Genomic DNA, 20,764 nt, shown 5'->3' with positions numbered 1-20,764 from the left:
GTACATCAGTAATGTATCAGTTTATTAGGTACTGATTTTTTTGAGATACAGAAATGAATAGAGTTTACAAATCCAATGCAGTTTGAAGGTCTTGAATAAGGCACATGGTGATCAGTGTGCAAAACGTTAATACAATTAAAAGGTTTATGTAATGGCCTGTGCAGTGGAAAGTTTTTTTTTTAAATCAAACAATCTAAATTTATTGAAAACAATCAATTCCACCAGTTTTTACTTTTGATCACCAAGTAATTCAACTCATTTCACAGTTGAGGATGACCGACTGGTATTTCTACCAACAAGAAAGCTAGAAATGCTCAATCTTGGCCTAAACCAGAATTGATTTAATCTCAGACTGACTAGCTAACCAGCCTTCAAACAGGTGCACGCGTGTCACAAAAGTTGTGAAACTTGAAACCACAAACATTTCTAATGCCAAAATACTTTAAATGTTACCCCTACTTGTCTTTTAGATGTGGGCAGAACAAGATATTGATCTTTGTGATAAATACTGAGTGTGCATCTCCCACGGGCTCAGCTACTGATTGTGTTTGCGTTTTTTCAGATGGTCACTAAACGGCACACTCATTGATCTTGAGAATGACTACCGGCGTCGCATGTCTGGGGGCAGCCTGATCATTAGCAACCTGGACAAGGACCAAGATACTGGGATATACCAGTGTAAAGCCTTCAACATGAGGGGGTCCATCCTGAGCCGCAAGGCGAGCATCCAATTTGCATGTAAGTACGAAAATCTCTGGCAAGGCTCTTGACACACTTGATCTGGATATCTCTTGTAGGTCGACCTGATATGCATGTAATGTGCTTATGGTCTAGGTCTTCTTTAATTTACTATTCAGAATTCCTCCGAATAGATTTTACCGGGCCTGATGGTAATCGAATGAAATGACAGATGCAACAAATACTGTGGGAAAAGCAGCTTCTCAACTCCATTGATTCTAATTAGCGCTACCAGCTCTGACAGCATCAGTGCTCAATCTAAACTGACACATAGTTCGCCATGTAATAAGGAAGGCACTGTGATCCCTACTTTAAAGGAGACCAGCTCAAATAATATTTAAGTTATGTGTTTGTTGACTGAAAATATCTGTCACCTCTTTCTGTAGTCTAAAGGGTCCATTTTAAAGATTAGATATTTTTTTATTGTTTTGCTACGCTACCACCCATACAAGATACTCAGAAAGTATGGCCATGAAGTGGGGCCCTCTTTTCCTGATGAGCACTGCAAAGAAAACTCTCTTCTCTTGATCAAGATCTCTGACTATTGATTATGTCCCGAGGATGGAGACCCTTTAACTTCCTCTTGTGATCTAGCCTGCCGTTATCCGTACAGTCCTGTAATGAATCTTACATATGGGGGATGGCTGAAGAGCAATGCTGCTTGACATTTATTGTCTGCCAAATGCACGGTGAAGGAGGTCTCAGAGATCAGCATGGCTGATGCACTTTCTCTCTGTAATGAGGACATCTCTGTATAGAAATGTTGTGCCTTTCCAACTATTGTCCTTCTGAGCCCATTTTCGAGAGCCATTGCAAAGAAATTTGCATATCAGCATCATTGAGATGTTTGTGATAAATTATGATTAATTTACACTACTAACCTCATTTGAAATTAAATGTGGTCTAAGTTAAAATCAACAATTTCTATTCTGTGAGGTGTAAAGATTATTTAACCTATTAGTTTGAAGAAGTATTAACTGCCGAGTCTAGTCAATAGATGTCACAAAAAATATTTAATTAATTAAAAACCATAACACTGTTAGCTCTCTTACATGTACAATTACTTACTTTTATTTTGGGCAAAATTTTTTTTCAAGGAGTCACTGGGTTAGCCTTAAGCATTTACACTGTGTGGTGAGTACACTCAGCTGAAGACCTATATCTTATACCTATACCTACAGTATGTCTGCTCCCAAGCCCCCAAAAATATTTTGCCTGTAAATGACACATTTCTAGCCTCTGTGACAAGGAATTTACAAAATCCCGTGCATTCATTCGGGGTTGATTTTGGATAACGTGTGGCAGTAAGAGTTAAAAACCCACTTTTAATTTCTATTATATGTAAAAAAATAAAATAAAAAAAATTCCATCACATCAATGTACATTTTTTTTTATACAATCTTAGTTCTAGAAATCGCTAATTATATTACACGGATCGCGCCACGCCTTAAAGGAGGTTGACATGTTTCGCCGCCATCTTTCTGCTACGACAAACTTATCGAACGTAGTAATTGGTGGTGGGCTTGTGAAGTGTGGTCTCTTTGAGGCACCGTAGTGCACGTGATTCAAAATGTACGCGCTTCGAACTTGGGTTATTGCATCTATTAGTTCACCATTATATGGCACTAAATTGACACATGGTCCCTTAAAAATGTGTCTAAATCTTGACATGATTCAGAAAGGCACACAACTGAAACGGTAAGGCAGGGGTGCTCAAGTTCGGTCCTCGAGACCCCTTATCCAGCCTGTTTTCCATGTTGTATGAATTAGTATCTACGTCTGTCAACATCTTGCTGAAAGTCTTTCAAGAAGAGTGGCGTTTTGTAATTTTATCCAAATAATTAATATTCATGGAATGCTTTTGCAATCAGCTGTGTGTTTGAATCTCACCATTCCTCGTAAATGTAAATTAATATAAGTGATGAACTCATCAAGACAGCCTGCTGAGATCACAAGGAAGTCACTTGTGTCTCTATTTCAAGTCAGCCGTCTCCTCCTGTGACCTCGGTGTCCTGTCGTGACTTGGCACTGTTGATTCCACCGCGGTCATCAGAGGGCTGCTCATTAATCTTACCAGTGCCCTGTCCCACTTCTCGCCATAATCTTCTCCCTCTTAATTTCCCTTATCGGTCACACTGACTTTCTTTTGTTTATGTTTGGAAGGCTTACACGGGTCTGTTAGCCAGAGGGTGCAGGCAGATTAGAGAATGGACAGCAGCAGCTTACCTCCATCACTCATGAAGTCAGAGGTGGTTTATCATCCCAGGTTTAGGTTTTGTCTGCCAGAAACTGCTCATTAATTTGAAAGGGATAAGTTGTGCTGTGAGTATGGATGGGGAAGCTAATGCTTTTAAGTGTGAGATTACGCCACATTTAATAATGATGCTACTTATGGCTGCTGGCAGCGCAAACTCATTTGTCATGCATGCTCCCAAGTGTTTGTTCAGTCCGCGCGCTGCCTAATCTTTTCCTTGTGCAAAACAGTAAACGTCATACAGCTATATCTATCTCTTTCATCAGCACTCCAGATGCTTTCAAAGCATTACATACTGTCAGGAGATGTCCCAGAGCAACCAATGATGTCCTATTAAAGTCCCATGGCTCAAAGTGTAACATCAAATACATGCCTCAGTGAATAAGTGAAAGCTAGGAAGGGAAAGCACATGATCCCTAACAGATAGTCCAATACTGTTAGTGATTCCATATTTCTCAGCTGCAATCTTAATCTATTTTTACCTTATTTCCTCAGATCTTGATAACTTCAAAACGCAAACGGTGAGAAGTACGGTCAATGTCCGAGAAGGTCAAGGAGTGGTTCTCTTATGTGGCCCACCAGCACATTCTGGAGGTAATTTGCTGTAATCTTTTTCAACTTATTTTTAGCATTTATAATTTTCTATTGCTGCATAAACCCATCTATATTATATTTTATCATGCTATATGTTGTGATTTATGCAGGGGTGAAAGTGGCTAGAATTTCTTGCCAGAACTCCCTGACATAAAGGTCACAGCACAGCCAGAATTTTTTTTTGCGCGAGGGGGGTGGTGGAGGGGGGGTGGTGGGGGGGGGGGGGGGGTTGGGGGGGTCAAACCTCCTCAAATCACTAAAATGCAAAGAAAACCGCTTGGCGCAGTTATACCTATAACACACGCAATAAAACACAACAGGTCTTACACATGCATTACACTTACTGTAACATGATTGTAACAAGGCATACATGAGACTTAGGCGCCGTCCACAAGAAAGTCAGTTTCTAAGTATCCTCACAAGTTTCTTACCGTTTAAGCTGTTCATCCACACGATGGCGCGGTTTCGGAGCTTGAAACCGATCACTTTTAAATCCGGGCTCCAGAGTGGAATGATTTCAAAACGCGCCCCGTACGCGTCCGCCTGGACACCATATGCAGAATACTCCTCCACTGATGACGTAATGTCACAGATTGATGACGTATGCGCCAATTGTGTTTGTCTTTTTCATGTTGTTTTGATACATGCAAAGGCATGTTTGTTCTGTAGATTGCAATAAAGTTTGAAAAATGTTTTTGTCTTTTTCGCTGATTCTTCTTCTACGCTTTCCGTTAACTCCCTGTGGCTGCGCTACAACGCCACTCCAGACCTGGCATATACAATACAGCCATTAAACGTCCTCAGCGTCTTCTTTTGGACACACGCAAGTTTTGAAATGCTTCTGTGTGTACGAGATTTGTTTGAGGAACAAAGCCGGTTTGCTTCCGTCTGTACAGGGCCTTATATTGATTAAAAAAAAAAAAAAATGATGTGCAAAATAACAGTTAACAAAAACACAGACGTGTGCACATCAACGTGACTCGTCAGATAGACAGAGAACGGAGCCGGTGGACAAAACTTTGTGGAATAAATAAATGATAAATATCGGTGGAAACAGATTACGCTACACAAGCACACTGGAACAATACAGAAGCACTTCATGCTCCGTTCACACCAAAATAGGGGGAAGTGTTCCGCTGTTGTGCCAAAAGTATTTACCCACATACAAAAATTGCATCTCCTACCGTGGGATATTATAACTTTTACCACAGTAAAGGTTCCTCGTAAACAGGTGTTTAAACTTCAAACATCTAGAACAAACCCGAAAAACAGTATTGTATTGTGGCCCTCATTTCCCTCTTGTAATACAGAACTATCAAGAGGAAAATGAGGGCCACCAGACCCCAAAACAAAGATCTGACAGCAGGCATCACGAAAGCCTGGGCTTGCAGGATTCCCAGGCAATGCCAAGGCGCATCTAGGCAGTGGTTAAGGCAAAGGGAATCCAACCAACTATTGAAGATTGACATATGGTTTTATAAATACCGTCCATCCATTCATCTTTTTTCCCATGCGAAAGACTGGGAATTATGCATGGTGATTTCTTTACTTTATTAAAAAATTTTGACATCCTATTTTCATGGGTTTTATGATCTGGAAGCCCAAATAATAAAATAAACAAATACATACTTGAAATAATTTAATTTGTGGGCCCTGAATCTAAAATCTTTTTAAATGAAATTACGAAAATTATTTAACTTTTTGAGGATATTCAAATTTTTTTGACGAGCACCTGTATAGTGCCCTCATTCTTTTTGGCGATTCGGACAGCCAGCTCACTACTTTCTCCTTGTCGCATATCAAGTGACACCGTACCTGTTACGACGCACCAATGCATAAATTATTGCGAATAAAAATGTTTTAAAACTGTATTTTATTTCCTTTATCATGCATATTTTCAACTAAAACAAATTAATTATTTCTGTAAAATATATTTTATGCATCACTCTGATTCTTGTGCTTTTGCTGTGGTTCGCACCATGTTTTTTTTCATACTCGCAATGTGTTGTGGTCTATATCAACCCGGTCACTACTTTTCAGAGTGCATTGTGGGTAATTTGAGTACCCTACATTTTCGCTCCCTGGGCATTCGGACACCCCTACAAAATGGTGTGACCCCTCAGTAGGGCACTATGTAGGGTGTAAGGTGCACATTCTGACACAACCACTGGCATTTTCCCCATAGAGACAGAAAAAAACGGGAACACTCCGCAGAGAAATGTATTCAAATTAAGCTTGTTCAGCAAGTGGCAACGCAAGATGGCCGTCGCACATACATGTAGTTGCTGAAGACCAAGATTCCTTGCAAAACGAGCATGTCCAGAACACAAACCAAAATTCATTTCAAAGGAGGTACCCGGATTGCATTTACTGTATGACCAAATATTCAAGTTAGAAAAGGGTTTTTGTGCATTTACATGGCTGAATATTGTCAACATTCGGGTTTTGAAAGGGTTATTGACTGTATGTTAACGTAGTCATTGTAGCTGGCAATGTCAATGCCGCACACATCAATGTCTCACCCCCACCAAATGTTCTCAATAGTCATGCACCCTATTCCACAACCTTATTGACAAAGCAATTCCTTACCAGATTTTCCTTTTCTGGATTTGTCATGCTAAGCTATTTGGTTGCTACCAGTTGTTTTGTCTTCTGAAATAAATCAGCTTGAAGACCTCACGGAAAAACATGTTTACACAGCTGTTTTTAGAAGAAAAGGCCAACAAATATTTTCTTAAATGACACTCCAAATAAAGATGCAGTGTTTTTTTTCATGTCTCTGTGGGCATCTGAGCAGCACAAACAATGGCTGCTGCTGAGTTTGTCTCTCTCTTCATACAGTAGCTTGCACATTGGAACACCAATTTCCCACACAGGAGACGCGTTTGTAGAGCGGCGCATTGTACAGCTGGTCTATGGGATAATGGGCCGGAGTACGCTGTGTGAAATATAGTTTGACAGCTTTCTTCTCTGACACAGGCTTATGTGCAATTGCCTGCTGTAACCAAAGCACTATTCGGTATTCTCACATTTTCAGAAATGAATGAAAGGCAAGCTGTGGGAGCCTGGTGTTGAATTCTATTGTTGTCCATGGCTTGCCCCTTTTATTTTGTATTTTGAAAGAAAAAAGGGTAAACTTGATATGACACCTGCACAGCTTGGTATTTAATCTGTGATTTTAAGTAGGCTGATGCACTGTTGAATGAGGGCCAATTTCAGGTCTTATCGGCCATCAGTTTTTGCACAATGAAGAGAAGAAACGACAATTGGCCCAATTGGTTGTGCAGCGATCACAATTTCTGACCAGCGCAATTGAAGCAAGTTACAAATGGATTTTCAAACTCAAGTTATTTTAGTGGAAAATTTGTTATTTGTGTTTCACCCAATCAATTACGACTGTATATTTATTTATTTAGTGAAAAGAAACTATTGGGGAGATGCTATCTAGGCTACTTGCACACTTATGGCTGAATCCACTAAGCAGAGATAGGGAACCCTAATCCTTGAGAGCCTCTTTTCGATGTTGCCCTACTCCAACACAGATGACTCAAATGATCAGCTCATCAGCAAGTTCTGTAGAACCTGGTAACAATCCTGATCATTAAATCAGGTGTGTTGGTGGAAGGAGACATGGGAAAACGAGCAGGACGGTGGCTCTTGAGGACCAGGGTTCACTAACCTGTGAAAATGGAGCAAACATAGTGTGTCAAATTCACAAAGCACGCGCAGGTGTTCAAATACGTTACTATCTGTGATGCCAAGCAGAACACACCAGCAGTATTTGCACGTATTTAAATGAGGTAATATGTATATATATTGCCCACCTCTATGCTAATGAGCCTCATTAATAAACAACATCTAATTCACTAACACCAGCACTAATTGTCACACGCAGTTTGAGTGACGCAAATAACGTCGAGATAAAGCTGGTATTAACTTGGAGCTCTTGGTGGAAGCCTCTCACTCGAGAGGGGACGCACCGTATGAGAAATTTGACGGAATGCTATAGTACAATACATGACGTCCACAATTTCAAAGAATTGCCCACCCACCCTCTCTACATATCCCCAAATCAATCTCTGGAAATATGTCAATGGTTGCACCTATATTTTGGATGTTATGGACACTAAATGAATGAAGTCAACTTCCTTTCTTTAGGCACTCACTGCAGCTTAAAGGTGTATTCAAGGATCTTTGGTCGCTGTGTCTTCCGGGTGGATCATCTTAACGATGCTCCTTCCTAGCTGCGCATGTGCAATTCGAGTGTGTGTAGCATGTAGCCGCTGAGCTTCAGATTCAGCCATTTATCGTTGTAGCTCCACCGATCTCACCGCATGCTTTGAAAATGGCTGAGAGCCGCAAGAGGACATCCATCTATGAAGTGAGGCTGGTTGCAGAGACTGATGAAAATGATAATGAAGATGAGCTCGCACTTCCCAACATTTGGGGCTCCAGGTGGCGGAAGTGGTACCGTCACTTGCCTACGATGCAGGTTGGCATGGGTTTGCTTCCCCGCCTGGGAGACCATGTTTGTATGTGTGCGTGTTTGTGTGAGTGAGTGCAAAAAAAAAAAAAAAACTTTCCAACATTTGATAGGCATTTCTCCCGGTCGAGCAGGAGAGCTGGTAGGATGGTACTCCACATGCACATAAAAAAAAAAAAAAAGTGACAAACAGACATTTGCCTTCTGCTTTTCGAGAAGATCCTTGAATACACCTTTAATTTCACTTACACATGCCCATAAACTCCTAAATACTAAGATTATATGTTTTAAATTTTTTTGCAGGTTAATGTGACATTATTAGAGATGTCCAGTGAATTTTGGTGATGGTTGATAACAGTTTTCAGACAGTCCTGGTCGCACCTCCTTGGCCAGGACTCCAAGCTCGCGTTATGATCATTTAATCTTTCTATTTAAAAATAATAATAAAGTATTAATAATAATAATAATAATAATAATAATAATAATTATTATTATTATTATTATTATTATTCAGGTGCCATTCTTGGCACTCAAGGATGCCGTGCAAATGACGGTAAATCAAACAACAATGAAGAAACGGAATGAAATAATTGAAAAAATACAGAGACAAAGCAGAATCACATTAGGTTGAGAACGCAGTTTTAAACAGGTGTGTTTTTTAGTTGTCATTTGAATTGAGTGAAATAGTCTCTTCCCGCCATTGTGTTGCCACGGTGTTCTTGGCGCAAATCAAGCATTTATACTTTGCCATGTGTGGCAACCAGGGAGAAATCAGGCGCTAACTGCGCTCAACTGTCAAATTTTGTGGGCGTGTTTTTGTTGTTCGTATGTCATTAGCGCACTATCCTTTGTGAATAGTACGTTAAGACGGCACAAAGTGGGGAAAGTGCGCAAAGTGCGGGAGCAAATGAAGTGCAAATGATGGAGGCAGTGCATTCTTTGCGAATTTGGCCCTTAGAGTATACAGTTCACATTAAGGCTATACTGTATACTAACCCTTGCCAGCTTTGTGTCTGTTTCACAGCAACCAGAAGCAAACATTCACTCACTTCCATAACCTTACCTTTGAGACTGAGATTGCATCAGGTGATTGACTGTTATGTTATACCAGTTTTGACTCTTATAACCTCTTAGCTCACAAGTGGGAGCTACACTTTCCCCGTCTGTTCTTTGTGATTCTCTCAGAATTATATATTTATTCACCTCTTTCCTTATGAATGAACCTCTGCTTGTGAACAAGCATGTCAAATACTACTTCTCGAAATCACACCCTCTATCTATGATTTTAGCTGCCTGCGCCCATGCCACCCATAAGCTAAATCATTGTGTGATCCAGTTTGGCTTTTCTCACTTTCCTTAGGCTACCTATTCTTTCAACTAAGATTACATATTACATCTAATAAGTATCAGTGGTTTGTGAAAAGCAGAGAAGAGCTTCTAATGACCCAGTAGAGGATATGCTGTAGATGTTGCCCTCGTAGTCCACGTTTCCAGCTCAATTCACTTTGGTGTTCATCTACATGTTCTAAAAAATATGTGATTTGTATTACATGATACAGTTATAAAGGGGCAAGTTGACACACTACTTGACCGTGAAAGAATAACCAATTATGCCCATCAATGGGAAAAAGAGGGGAAGAAAACATTTTCCTTCTTAAATAAATAATTTTCTCTTCTAGAAAAGTTGGTAAAAGAAAGAATATTAAATGTCATACGTCGCCCATATTGTGCTTTGGGGTGTCTGTGTGGGGGCCTTTTTGCTGTCCGCCATAACTCAATGAGTCCTCTCAAAATGTACAAACAGAAGCAAAATCCCTAGCTTTGACTTTGCATCACTAGCAGGTGCATTGAGAGTTGGAATTTAAAAACACTCTTCTAAAATTGTACAGTGTGTTGAATAGTTTGCCCACCATCTTTTAGCAGCCCGTAGCATAGGCCTACACTGAAAACAACATTCTACATCAAGTACGGTCTTCCTATGAACGTAGTCTAGAACGTTCTTGGTAACAATGTGATTATCTTTGTAAATTGGAACAGTTGCGTACCACCCCCGATTCTGATGTATTCTGAGAAAGCAGCACGACGTGTGTTTGGATAGTTTCATAGCCGAGCATTCACAAGCAACAACCAATGCATCCAAGAGTTTAAGCTAGTTCTGGACTGAAAAATGCTTCTCATCATAAGGGACAACATAATACGACCCAAACCAAAACACAGTCACATTTAACCAACCCAAAACACAGTCATAACAGTTTCCATCTATTTTTCTGTATGTGGCTCTTGAATGAAAATGTTTGGACATCCCCTGTTGACTGAGCTGCATTATTAAACTGCAGTAATTACCATCAATTGCACATGCTCCACATTGACTTATCTTTCCTTTGGAATAAGCTGAATCACATGTTGGAAATGTGGCTGTATAAAACGCTGAAAAGTCAATGATGTATACAAATGAAAGTGTTTACTTTGTTTTTCAGAACTGACTTTTGCCTGGCTCTTCAATCAATATCCCCACTTTGTCCAACAAGACAGTCGTCGCTTCATCTCACAGGAGACCGGAAGTCTGTATATAGCCAAAGTAGAACCCTCAGATGTGGGCAACTACACTTGTGTGGTGAACAACACTATCACAAAGGAGAATGTGTTAAGCTCCCCGACACCACTGGTCCTCAGAAGTGACGGTAAACATAATAATTGGGCTTCACTACTTTGTTGTTCACACCAGTTCACTAGGTCCACTATTGTGTTCATCCCTCAATAATACACCACGGGGGGCTATATCAATATGCTGATTACATCATGAGTCAGTACTTACTACCCCCACCCCCAACCCCCCACACACACAAACATACCAACCTCCGCATACCACCCCCCAAACCACCGAGCCCCCACACCCCTACTAAAAAGGAACATGCCACCAAACCCCGCAACCAACGCATTATTTCATTGCATATAATCATACTACAAAAAGGAAACTAGAACAAAAACCACTATGGAAAATTACATATATATATATATATATATATATATATATATATATATATATGTTCATGCAGTTAACTTTCGGTGTTTATCAACCTGGGTTTTTCACCTAGTTTAGAACTGCCATTAACATTAACAACAGGTGTGAAGTGCAATCTAAAACTTGATTTTTCTAGCCTTTGTTGATGCAAACTCATCAATGGCATCATCATACAAAAACAGTTTGATTGATGCTGATAATGATGACAAGCCAAGAAAGACGTCCCTGTCACACAGTGGACCTCAACTACGTTTGATAATAACACACTAGAAATTATTTAAAAGTCTATATCACATGAAGCTTACAAAACGTCATGTCAAAGTATGTTAGAAGTTATTTAAGTTGGCAAGTAAGTCCACATCAGCCAGATGTCTGTGTTGTGTTGCACACACACTACACACAAGGTTGCCTATGAGTGAAATTAGCTCCATCACATGATGCCTCAATTCTAATAGTTATAGCAATAGGTCAGCCAAACTAAATACCAAATGAAATACAGTCGTCGTTTGTGGCTTAGCAACATATTAGCAAGAGGCTAATAAATAGCCGGTAGCCGACTGTCACTCACATCATGCACTGAATATAATATGACATCCCATTCATTCGTCTGCCTTTCATCGCCGTTGTTGAAGTTCAAATAAGGTGCTGATCTGTGTCGGTAAGCTCCCAAACCGGAGACATGGTCGTAACATAGGTTCAATCCGCATAAATAAATGATAATTAAATTAAAACAATTTTTAAAACAGGTCAATTGCAAAAGGTTGGCTGCTCGAAAAGTAGATGTTGGACAAAAAAGGTTGGCTATGTGCAATTTTTTGTTTTACTTTCTACCCATACAGAGGCATTTGTTAAACAAATTACAATATATGGCATTTTTGAATAAACTTTGAGTGTCATTTAAGTATCTTGGAGCCGGGCCGAGTGTACTCTTTTTTTGGAAATGTATATATTATAGTAGGGGAGGTGTAAGCCCAAGTGCGTCACTGGGCGCAATTTTAGCCACAACCCAAAAAATCAGGAAAACAACTGAGTACATTGATGTTTTCAGCCATTACCTTGAAACATGCATAATGTGTTTACAAATAAATCAAATAAAACCATAAGTGTTTGTCAAAGACCAGGTGCTCTACTTATCTACCACATCTGATTTTATTATTTTAAAAGTCGCAACTCCATCAGTTTAGTGGTCCGATTTATGGGTTTTAAATGTTAAACGACATGCAGTAATACTTGTTTCAAACGAGGAGAAATACCATTTTTAAAAGTCTCTCTATAACAAAGTTTCATTGCTGTTCGTAGTGAGAAAAATATGTATAAATTCATAAAGCATGAAGTCTTGACTAAGCAGGTACTTTCTTAATATGTACACCAAATCTTTCATAAGTCACCTTTTTCTTTACCAGCCCTACAGTGGTCACTTGCACTGTGCACGCATAATGATTGTATTTGCTTCCCCCCAGTGTCACTGCTCTCTCTTTGATCCAGTGTGTGGCTGCGGTTCATTATTGTTGTAAAAATGTTTTCCCTTTTGTAGGAGTAATGGGAGAATATGAACCCAAAATAGAGGTTCATTTCCCTGACTCGATTCCAGCGGCAAAGGAATCGCTTGTGAAACTGGAATGTTTTGCTCTGGGAAAGTAAGTCGGCATTATTGTGGTTGTGACTTAAGCTCGTTCATGCAATGATTAGCACTACTCATGATGATTTAAGGTTGCTAAAGCATCACAATATCCATTTTCATATAAGTCAATCCATTTACGTTCTTTTTCATGCTTTTGAAATATGGAAAATCATCATATGGAAACATTTTCTGTTTGACTGCAGCCCTGTCCCAGAAATAAGCTGGAGAAGAACAAGTGGAGTCCCTTTCCCAAGTAAAGTAAAAATGAAAAAATCCAACGCTGTTTTGGAAATACCAAATTTCCAGCAGGAAGATGCAGGAACCTATGAGTGTATTGCGGAAAATCGACGGGGCAAAAATGCAGTACGAGGTCGTCTATCATTTCATGGTCAGTAAACACGAGACTTCTTACGTCATACACTTATACACATTACTGCATTCTACAAAGCTTTACAGTTCTCGAGAATAATGCACAATTTAAACTGTTTACTTACGAGCACTTAAGAGTGTCCTCATTGTATTTGAGTGCCTCATTGTTGAGTGTTACTGTAAACTGTATAATCACAATCATATTCCTTAAAGGGGAAGTCAACCCCCCCCAAAAAATCTTGCCAATAATATGTTCTATGCAGTCCCACTAGTCTAAATATTGTATTCTGGTTAATATTGCGTTAGTGGAATATGAGTTAAACAGATAAATTAGAAGGCGGCCATTTTGCCACTTGCTGTTGAAAATGACATCACATTTGCTAAGGTCTCAGGTAAACACCAATCACAACTCTGCTTCAGAAAACACTTGAACTGTGATGGGTCGTTGCCTGTGCCCTGAGCAACTGTGATGTTATCTTCAGATGACAGCAAGTTGCTAACCTTGCTCTTCAAGCTGTATTCTCGCAATATTTGTGAGTTCATAAACTCCCAAGAATACATTTTATACTGAGCCCGCTGATTTTCACCGATCCGTACACTTTTTGTACGGAGCAATCACAAAGCGGTATTGTGTTGAGGGGCGGGATATGTGCCAGGAATTAGGATTAGTCAAAACAAAAATTAGATAGGCGTGCACAAAATGCCGCATCGTCCAATCAGCTTGAAGTATTGTACAGAATTTTCTGCCTTTCCCAAGCAAATTACAGGGAGTCCTCAAATTACGGACAAATTCTGTTCCTACACTAGCGAATTTCGACTTAAATCAGATTTCACCATTAAAGTCGATATTTACATCAAAATACTAGTACAGTAATTAAAAAAAAAACATATTTGTGAGAGCCGGAAGATGCCGGACACCGCACGGACATTCATTGGTGACGTACGGCAAAGAGGAGCTAATAGAAATTTACACACGGAATTGTGACTCACCTGATGGCGAGCCGACCTCCTCGATGGACGCCCGTTGCTCAAGGTAACAAAAACATAACTTTAAATAACTGTAAAATGGCGTGATTACTGTGGGAAATTAACATAAAAGAAGGTGCTACGGACGAGGCACAGGCGCCGTAAAGACGAAACGCCGTACGTCGCATACGACATAACTCGAGGACTCCCTGTACCAGTTGAGCAGTCCCAGATTGATATTGTGGAGAACTTCTTTGAATTATCAATCAGACTATTGCCAGGTTAGGATTTTGCTTCATAACTCGTATTCCCCAAATTTTATATTAATCAGAATTTCATGTTCAGACTAGTGAGGTCACAACATATTGTCAAGAAATGTTTAAGGTTGACTTCCCCTGTAATATGTTATTTTTATCCTGAGTCTTTTGTTAAGAACATATCTTATGGAAATCCACAGTGGTGTAATGAAAATGAAATGTCTTACTGTCTTCCATAGAAGGACAAGAGACGAGACAAAATGTTGAGACTTTGACTCTGATCTGTGTTGGGAAATTGTGTCTAGATTTTCCGCAACTTGTCTGTCTGTCAGAAAGTTTTGGGGTATTGTTTTAATGGTTTTTAAATGTCAGATGGCTCCAATGTTCCCTTCAAAAAATCTACTTGTTCATGAACGACTCTTGGTGTGTCACAAAGTCATGCAGATGTGCAAAAGATAAAATAAACTGAGAATACCGTTTGAGCGTAACACTCCTTAAGTTATCCTTTTGTAATAAAAGTACTTGTATGTGTAAAATTTCTCCAATAAGCATTTTACGATTGGAAGCCCAATAAAAACAAATACTTGTTGGCAAACAATAATTTACGTTTATCAAGTTTTAGAGCTACATTTCTCCCAACTGAATTACAGTATTCGCCTTTGGATATACCACTACAGGTCTAGAAATTGTTTCTGTATTTTTTGGTGGCTTTTCGTCTATATTTATAGGCAACAAACAACTTCAACGTGTCTGCTTTTACAGCTTTTTGATGCTTGATGTCACACTAATCCAGGGCCTTGATACTGTAAACACATGTTTGACAAGGTAATCCTCTCATTTATTTCAAGCTAAACCTCACTGGTTCCAGACAATGGCCGACACAGTTCTGTCCATCCACCAAAAGCTCTTCTGGGAGTGTAAGGCGAATGGAAAGCCAAAACCATCGTACAGCTGGCTGAAGAATGGAGAACAAGTGATGGCAGAGGTAATACAACTGTTTGGGATTCTTATGCTAATATAAGCATGGTTAAATTTATGCCAAATTGTGTTTTGCTTGATTGATTTTAACAGCACAAGCATTGTTTGTTTCCACTCCATTCCATCTCTTGCTTCATGTAAGTCAGAACAAGATGGAGTTTTTATTTACAGCACAAGTTCAAAATGGGTGCCCCATGAGTTGGATAAAAACGGGTGGATTTTGATGCATAACTCACATTCTACAAACGCAATACAGTATTACGGTAATCAGAACGCCGTGTTTAGACTAGTGGGGCTGCATAGAGCATATTATTGTAAATACATTTTTGGGGGTTGGCTTCCCCTTTCAATAAAAAAAGATTGTCAAACCCCTAAACATGTCACATTAGACTGTGGCATCAATCACTTTAACCTCAACCTCTCAACCTACAACAACCACAATTTACTTTCCAACATGCAGTCGTGTCTTAATGTTTAATCAATACAGGGGAGTCGTTGTTGTAAACGTGTTCTGATGCGTTCCAATATGAGCATATGTGGAATGCCACAGGGCTGCTTAGGCCTTTATTTTTCCTTTCCCACTGACTCCCTCCCCTCATGGTTCATCAGTAATTGCTTTTGTGCCTCCAGACATAAAAGACTGGCATTGCAATGGATATGCTCATCTGTTTGTTTTTCCTCTGCAGGGCCGGATACAAATCGAAAATGGGGTCCTGTCCATAGCTGCGTTAAACCTGTCGGATTCTGGAATGTATCAGTGTGTAGCTGAAAACAAACATGGCATTATTTATTCCTCTGCCCAACTAATAGTGTTAGGTAAGATTGCTCTCCTTCCTTGTGCTTTTATGCTGCTTATCTGTCTGTGTGTTTGATCATCTTCTGAGATAAAAACCAGCAGGCAGCCACATCTCTCCCCTGCAATCAGTCTGCCGACTCATTTTATGGACAGTGCCAGCTAAACATGAATCCATATGAGTGTCTCATATTCATCTCAGTCATTTCATCATATTGATTTGGATACTACAAGAAACACATGCATATCGATGACGTAATGGTTTATTTACAAGCTTGGATGACTTTCATCTGACTGAGTAGCACTATTCTGGCTTGGGGTCAGGATATTTCACCATATATATATATTTGTTTCCTGTATTGGAAACGACACAAGAGGCATCAGTATCACTGCAGAAATTTTTTTCTCTCAGCTTTTATATAAATTTGAACAAAAAGTGGGACGTCTAAAATGATTCATACCCTTTCAAAAATTTATACAAAAGCCTTTATTGGCTATTACAGCACATAAAACCCATCCTATAGTTGTTGATCAACTTTTTGCATGTCTTGGCTGATATTTTTGCCCATTCATCTTTAGAGATGAACTCAAGTTGGAGGGTTCTTGTCATTACCCTGATTTTTAGTTCCCTCCACAGATTCTCAACTGAATTCAAGTCTGGATTGTCTGGGCCACTGCAAAATGTTAATAATTTTGTCCGCGAACCATTTCTTAACCACTTTGGCTATTTGTTTTGGGATTTTGTCATGCTAAACCGGCGCTACTCAATGCACGGCTCGCGGGCCACGTGCAGCTTGTTCTGGCAAGTTCTAGGCATGGGCTGATAACAGTTTTGACAATTTTAACAGTCTTGACCTTTTTTTTTCTCCTTAAGGGAGCGTGCACGAGGAGGAGCAGAGGGAATAAGGGAATGGGGGTTGAAAGTAAAGACATGACACATGGCTCGCCTTGGCAGTTTGCATTGTCCTAAAAAAAAAGAAAAAAAATGTGTGCATGTGTTGGTGACAATGTGACATAATTGGCATAGGAGTAGCTGGGGTCTGTTCTAAAAAGAGCTTACCATTAATGGGACACTGTGACTTGCTAAGAAGAATTAAACCAACCAACCATTTGGTTCATGTTGTCCTTTCCTTTTTTTTTTTTTTGAAACACTCACTTTTTCCTCTCTTCACTCCCACTCAGCATCACCTCCCAGTTTCTCCAAAAGTCCATTAAAGGCCCTGCTAAAAGCTCGGTTAGGTAGCGAAGTCACTCTTGAATGCAAGCCCCAAGCTTCGCCCCCAGCAATTAGCCTGTGGAAAAAGGACAATGAGATGCTGCAGAGAAATGAAAGGTAGGTTACCAGCACATCTTCCTTGCACATTTCATTCACAATCATTGTGAGCATACATGTTTGAGTAGTATATTTGGAACTTGTGCAGATGCATAAGCAAGGTGTTAATGAGGACGAATGGAAAGTTAATGAGGATTGAGAAAGGGAGAGCAAAGCGTCCTTCTGGGAAAATTGCCCATTGCTAATACTTAACGACAGCACGTGACACTCATTTGAAAAGTGCTTGGTATGTGTGATGAGTATTCAGTCATATCTGCACTCGCTGCCTAAAATAGTCAACAAGATAAGCAAATTGAGTTGTCGCAAAAGATACATGCTATCTGCTTGTAAATTAGAGTACATATTAAAAAGTTCGACTGAAGCTATTGCACCTGTAATTAGATACGTAATTGTTTTCTGCTTTATCGTGACATGCAAATAGAGTTTGCGATATATAATCACAGTGGTAGCAGAGACAAAGGCCTTGTTGCAGATAATAGTAGCAGCATCTTGGCAGATTATTAACTCCATGCAGAAACTCGACACCATAAAGTGGGGCCGGATTTATTCTGTTGTTGGTCTGTCTGATTGTTTATTGTAAACAGAAAAAGCTCAATTTGATCAACTCAAAGAATGTCACACAGGAGTGAAGAGTCACTCAGTGCAGACAAATAACAAGCAAGCCTGAACAGAAACAAGAAATTATATCATACATAATTGAATATGCAAATGTTCCTTTTGATTACATGGGCAACTTTTAGAAAGATAATTCAATCACACACTTGCACAGACAAGGGAAGTACTGATTCTGTAATACCCAAAGACACTGTGCTATTTCCATTGAACAGAGGAAATGTTTACAATTGAATTGCTCCCATGCTACTTAATGAAATGGAAGACTAATAAATAATGTTAAATGTTAATGTTAAATCATGTTAACAAATCATCTTGTAAGACAACATTGATGCTCCTTTGTTGGTTCCTTTGGATGGTAATGTTGAAAATTGGTACAATCTCCAAGATGACTGACATTTAGCACACTATACGAACTATGTCCAGTCTTCTAAGATACATCGCAATAATGTGTGCAGGCACAGGATGGGAAACATTTTCCAAAAGGAAAGGTTATTGCACTGCGGGGGGAAAGCAGCATTTGGACCACAAGCAGCGTGTCTGAATAAGATAAACAACAATGTTGACTCAATAGATACTTCAGTGCCTTTTAAAACATCAGTCTGAAACAACCATACACACACAAAAAAAAGCAGTCGGCAATCCATCATACATCCTCGTTGTTTCTGACACCACACACATCTGACTTATATATACCAAAAGATAAATTGGTATATAGTAAGCAAAACCTGGTTTGTTACACTGGATGGAGCTCCAAAAACAATGCCCTACCATCACATAAATAGTCGTGTCTGCTGATAATCGTTTGTATTGATTTATATATATATATATATATATATATATATATATATATATATATATATATATATATATATATATATATATATATATATATATATATATATATAACCGGAAACACATTTAAAGTAAAAAAAGATGTGAGTGCATTGAACCAAACAAATCTAATCATTTCACTTTAAAATTCATCGAAATAAGTACCAAATCGTATTTTATTGGGAAGATATATCTTAGAAGGAAAAAGGACATTTAGTGTACTAACAAGTTCATTCAAATGTATGTAAAATTGCAACAAGTCATTGCATCATACCCTGTTGAACTTAACCGTACCATATCGAATCGAATGTGATTCCATTCCAGTTGACTGTCTGACTGTTCTTTGCTCTACAGAATTACACTTTTTTCCACTGGAACATTAAAGATTACCAATGTAACCAGAAGTGATGCAGCCAGCTATACGTGCATTGCTAAGAACCAGTTTGGGTCAGCAAGCACCACTGCAAGGCTGCTTGTTACCGGTGAGTCTTCTTGAAAGAATTGCCCCAGACTGACCCTTGCCTATTTATCCCTTGCCTGTCAAGTTATGAATTTCAACACTGCACTTCCTATATGTGTACTGTGATACTGGTGTCTGATTCCCATTGATAGTCTATAGTTTGCACATCATTTTGATAGTTTTTTTTTTATACATATTGACAGAGCTATGCTATGTCACAGAATGTAATTGTTGGATAGTTTCGAGATTTTCCCTATAACCAACAACATAAAAGTCATGTCAAATCTGATCTGATCACTAACTTCCAAGTGCATTCTGAAAAACATTGTGCACTTTGGAGATATTCTTAAACAGCCAACAGGCTGAGAATTTAAACTCTTGTATAACTTTAGTTCTAAGATTCCTTTTGTAGGTGTCACAGTAGTCTTAAAGGTTACCCACAGCATAGATAACACATTTTCAATGTCATCTGTTTCCCTGCTCAGAGCCAACCAGAATCACTGTGAGGCCCACAAACATTGAGATTATTGTTGGCGAGAGCATCGTGTTGCCGTGCCAGATTGCCTACGATCCAGCGCTGGATGTTTCTTTCTCGTGGGCATTTAATGGCCAGCTCATCGACTTCCAGCAAGACAGCGATCATTTTGAGAGAGTGGGCGGGGTGAGTCAGCCCAAGCATTAAACTCAGATACTGTCAGGGTATTCCGGGATTAATTGGTACATACAGTGGAGCGAGCAAGGGGTATGCTCAGCAGCCCCATAGAGGGTTACTAAAATGTGAATAATACTCCAGCAACAGCAGTTACTGAATGAAGTTTCCATGTGTAGTTTCCATATTTTATAAAAGCCTCAATGAATAGAAATAGAACAATAAGGTGTAAAACTGCGACTGTTCATTTTCCTTCATCAATATCAATCACACAGTGTACTTTCCATCCTTACACATACGGTATTCCGTTACCTGTTAAAAATATTATCTAATCTTCTTCCTTTCCAATAATTGCGGGAATGCTACATATGTTGTTTCTAATCTATATTATATTATTATTATTATTATTATTATATTCTCCTCACTTTTTTGCCATGAAACAACTCCCACATAATACTTCCGATTTACACCGTTCGAATTTCAACCTGCTTCAAAAATTCACGCCATTTTGGGACTATATCGTCTGATTCCACATTACTTACAGTATTGGCACAGTTTAAAGTTAAATATCAACTTTTCCCCATTCATTTTCATTGCCACTGACATTGAACTTTTTCTAAGTCCTACTTTCCACGCCCACTTCCATACATACAACTTGTCATCATTACTAACTCTCTGATACTGCTCAGTGGTGCAGTTAGTAAAGTACATTGGCCAGTAACCAGGAGATTGCGTGTTTGAATCCCAGCTCTGACTGTGCATTGCATATATATATCCATGGCCATTATGGTAGGGGTTATA

General features: G+C 39.2%; 1 protein-coding gene across 1 annotated transcript in view; it reads left to right on the top strand.

Moving 5' to 3' along the window:
* LOC147166957 (contactin-3-like) overlaps positions 1-20,764 on the top strand; it is a 57,535-nt gene that overhangs the window by 19,121 nt on the left and 17,650 nt on the right. Inside the window, exons 4-13 of the mRNA XM_086087012.1 lie at positions 563-738; positions 3,488-3,586; positions 10,547-10,750; positions 12,626-12,728; positions 12,916-13,100; positions 15,153-15,289; positions 15,969-16,098; positions 17,258-17,408; positions 19,209-19,336; positions 19,800-19,975. Coding sequence (XP_085943138.1) covers positions 563-738; positions 3,488-3,586; positions 10,547-10,750; positions 12,626-12,728; positions 12,916-13,100; positions 15,153-15,289; positions 15,969-16,098; positions 17,258-17,408; positions 19,209-19,336; positions 19,800-19,975 — 1,489 coding nt within the window. The remainder of the gene's footprint in view (positions 1-562; positions 739-3,487; positions 3,587-10,546; positions 10,751-12,625; positions 12,729-12,915; positions 13,101-15,152; positions 15,290-15,968; positions 16,099-17,257; positions 17,409-19,208; positions 19,337-19,799; positions 19,976-20,764) is intronic.

The sequence above is a fragment of the Leptonotus elevatus genome, chromosome 10, assembly GCF_054856555.1.
Source record: "Leptonotus elevatus isolate MCC_2025b chromosome 10, RoL_Lele_1.0, whole genome shotgun sequence".
NCBI lineage: Eukaryota > Metazoa > Chordata > Actinopteri > Syngnathiformes > Syngnathidae > Leptonotus > Leptonotus elevatus.
Note: the sequence above shows the minus strand (reverse complement) of the source record. Positions and strands in the feature narration are given on the sequence as shown.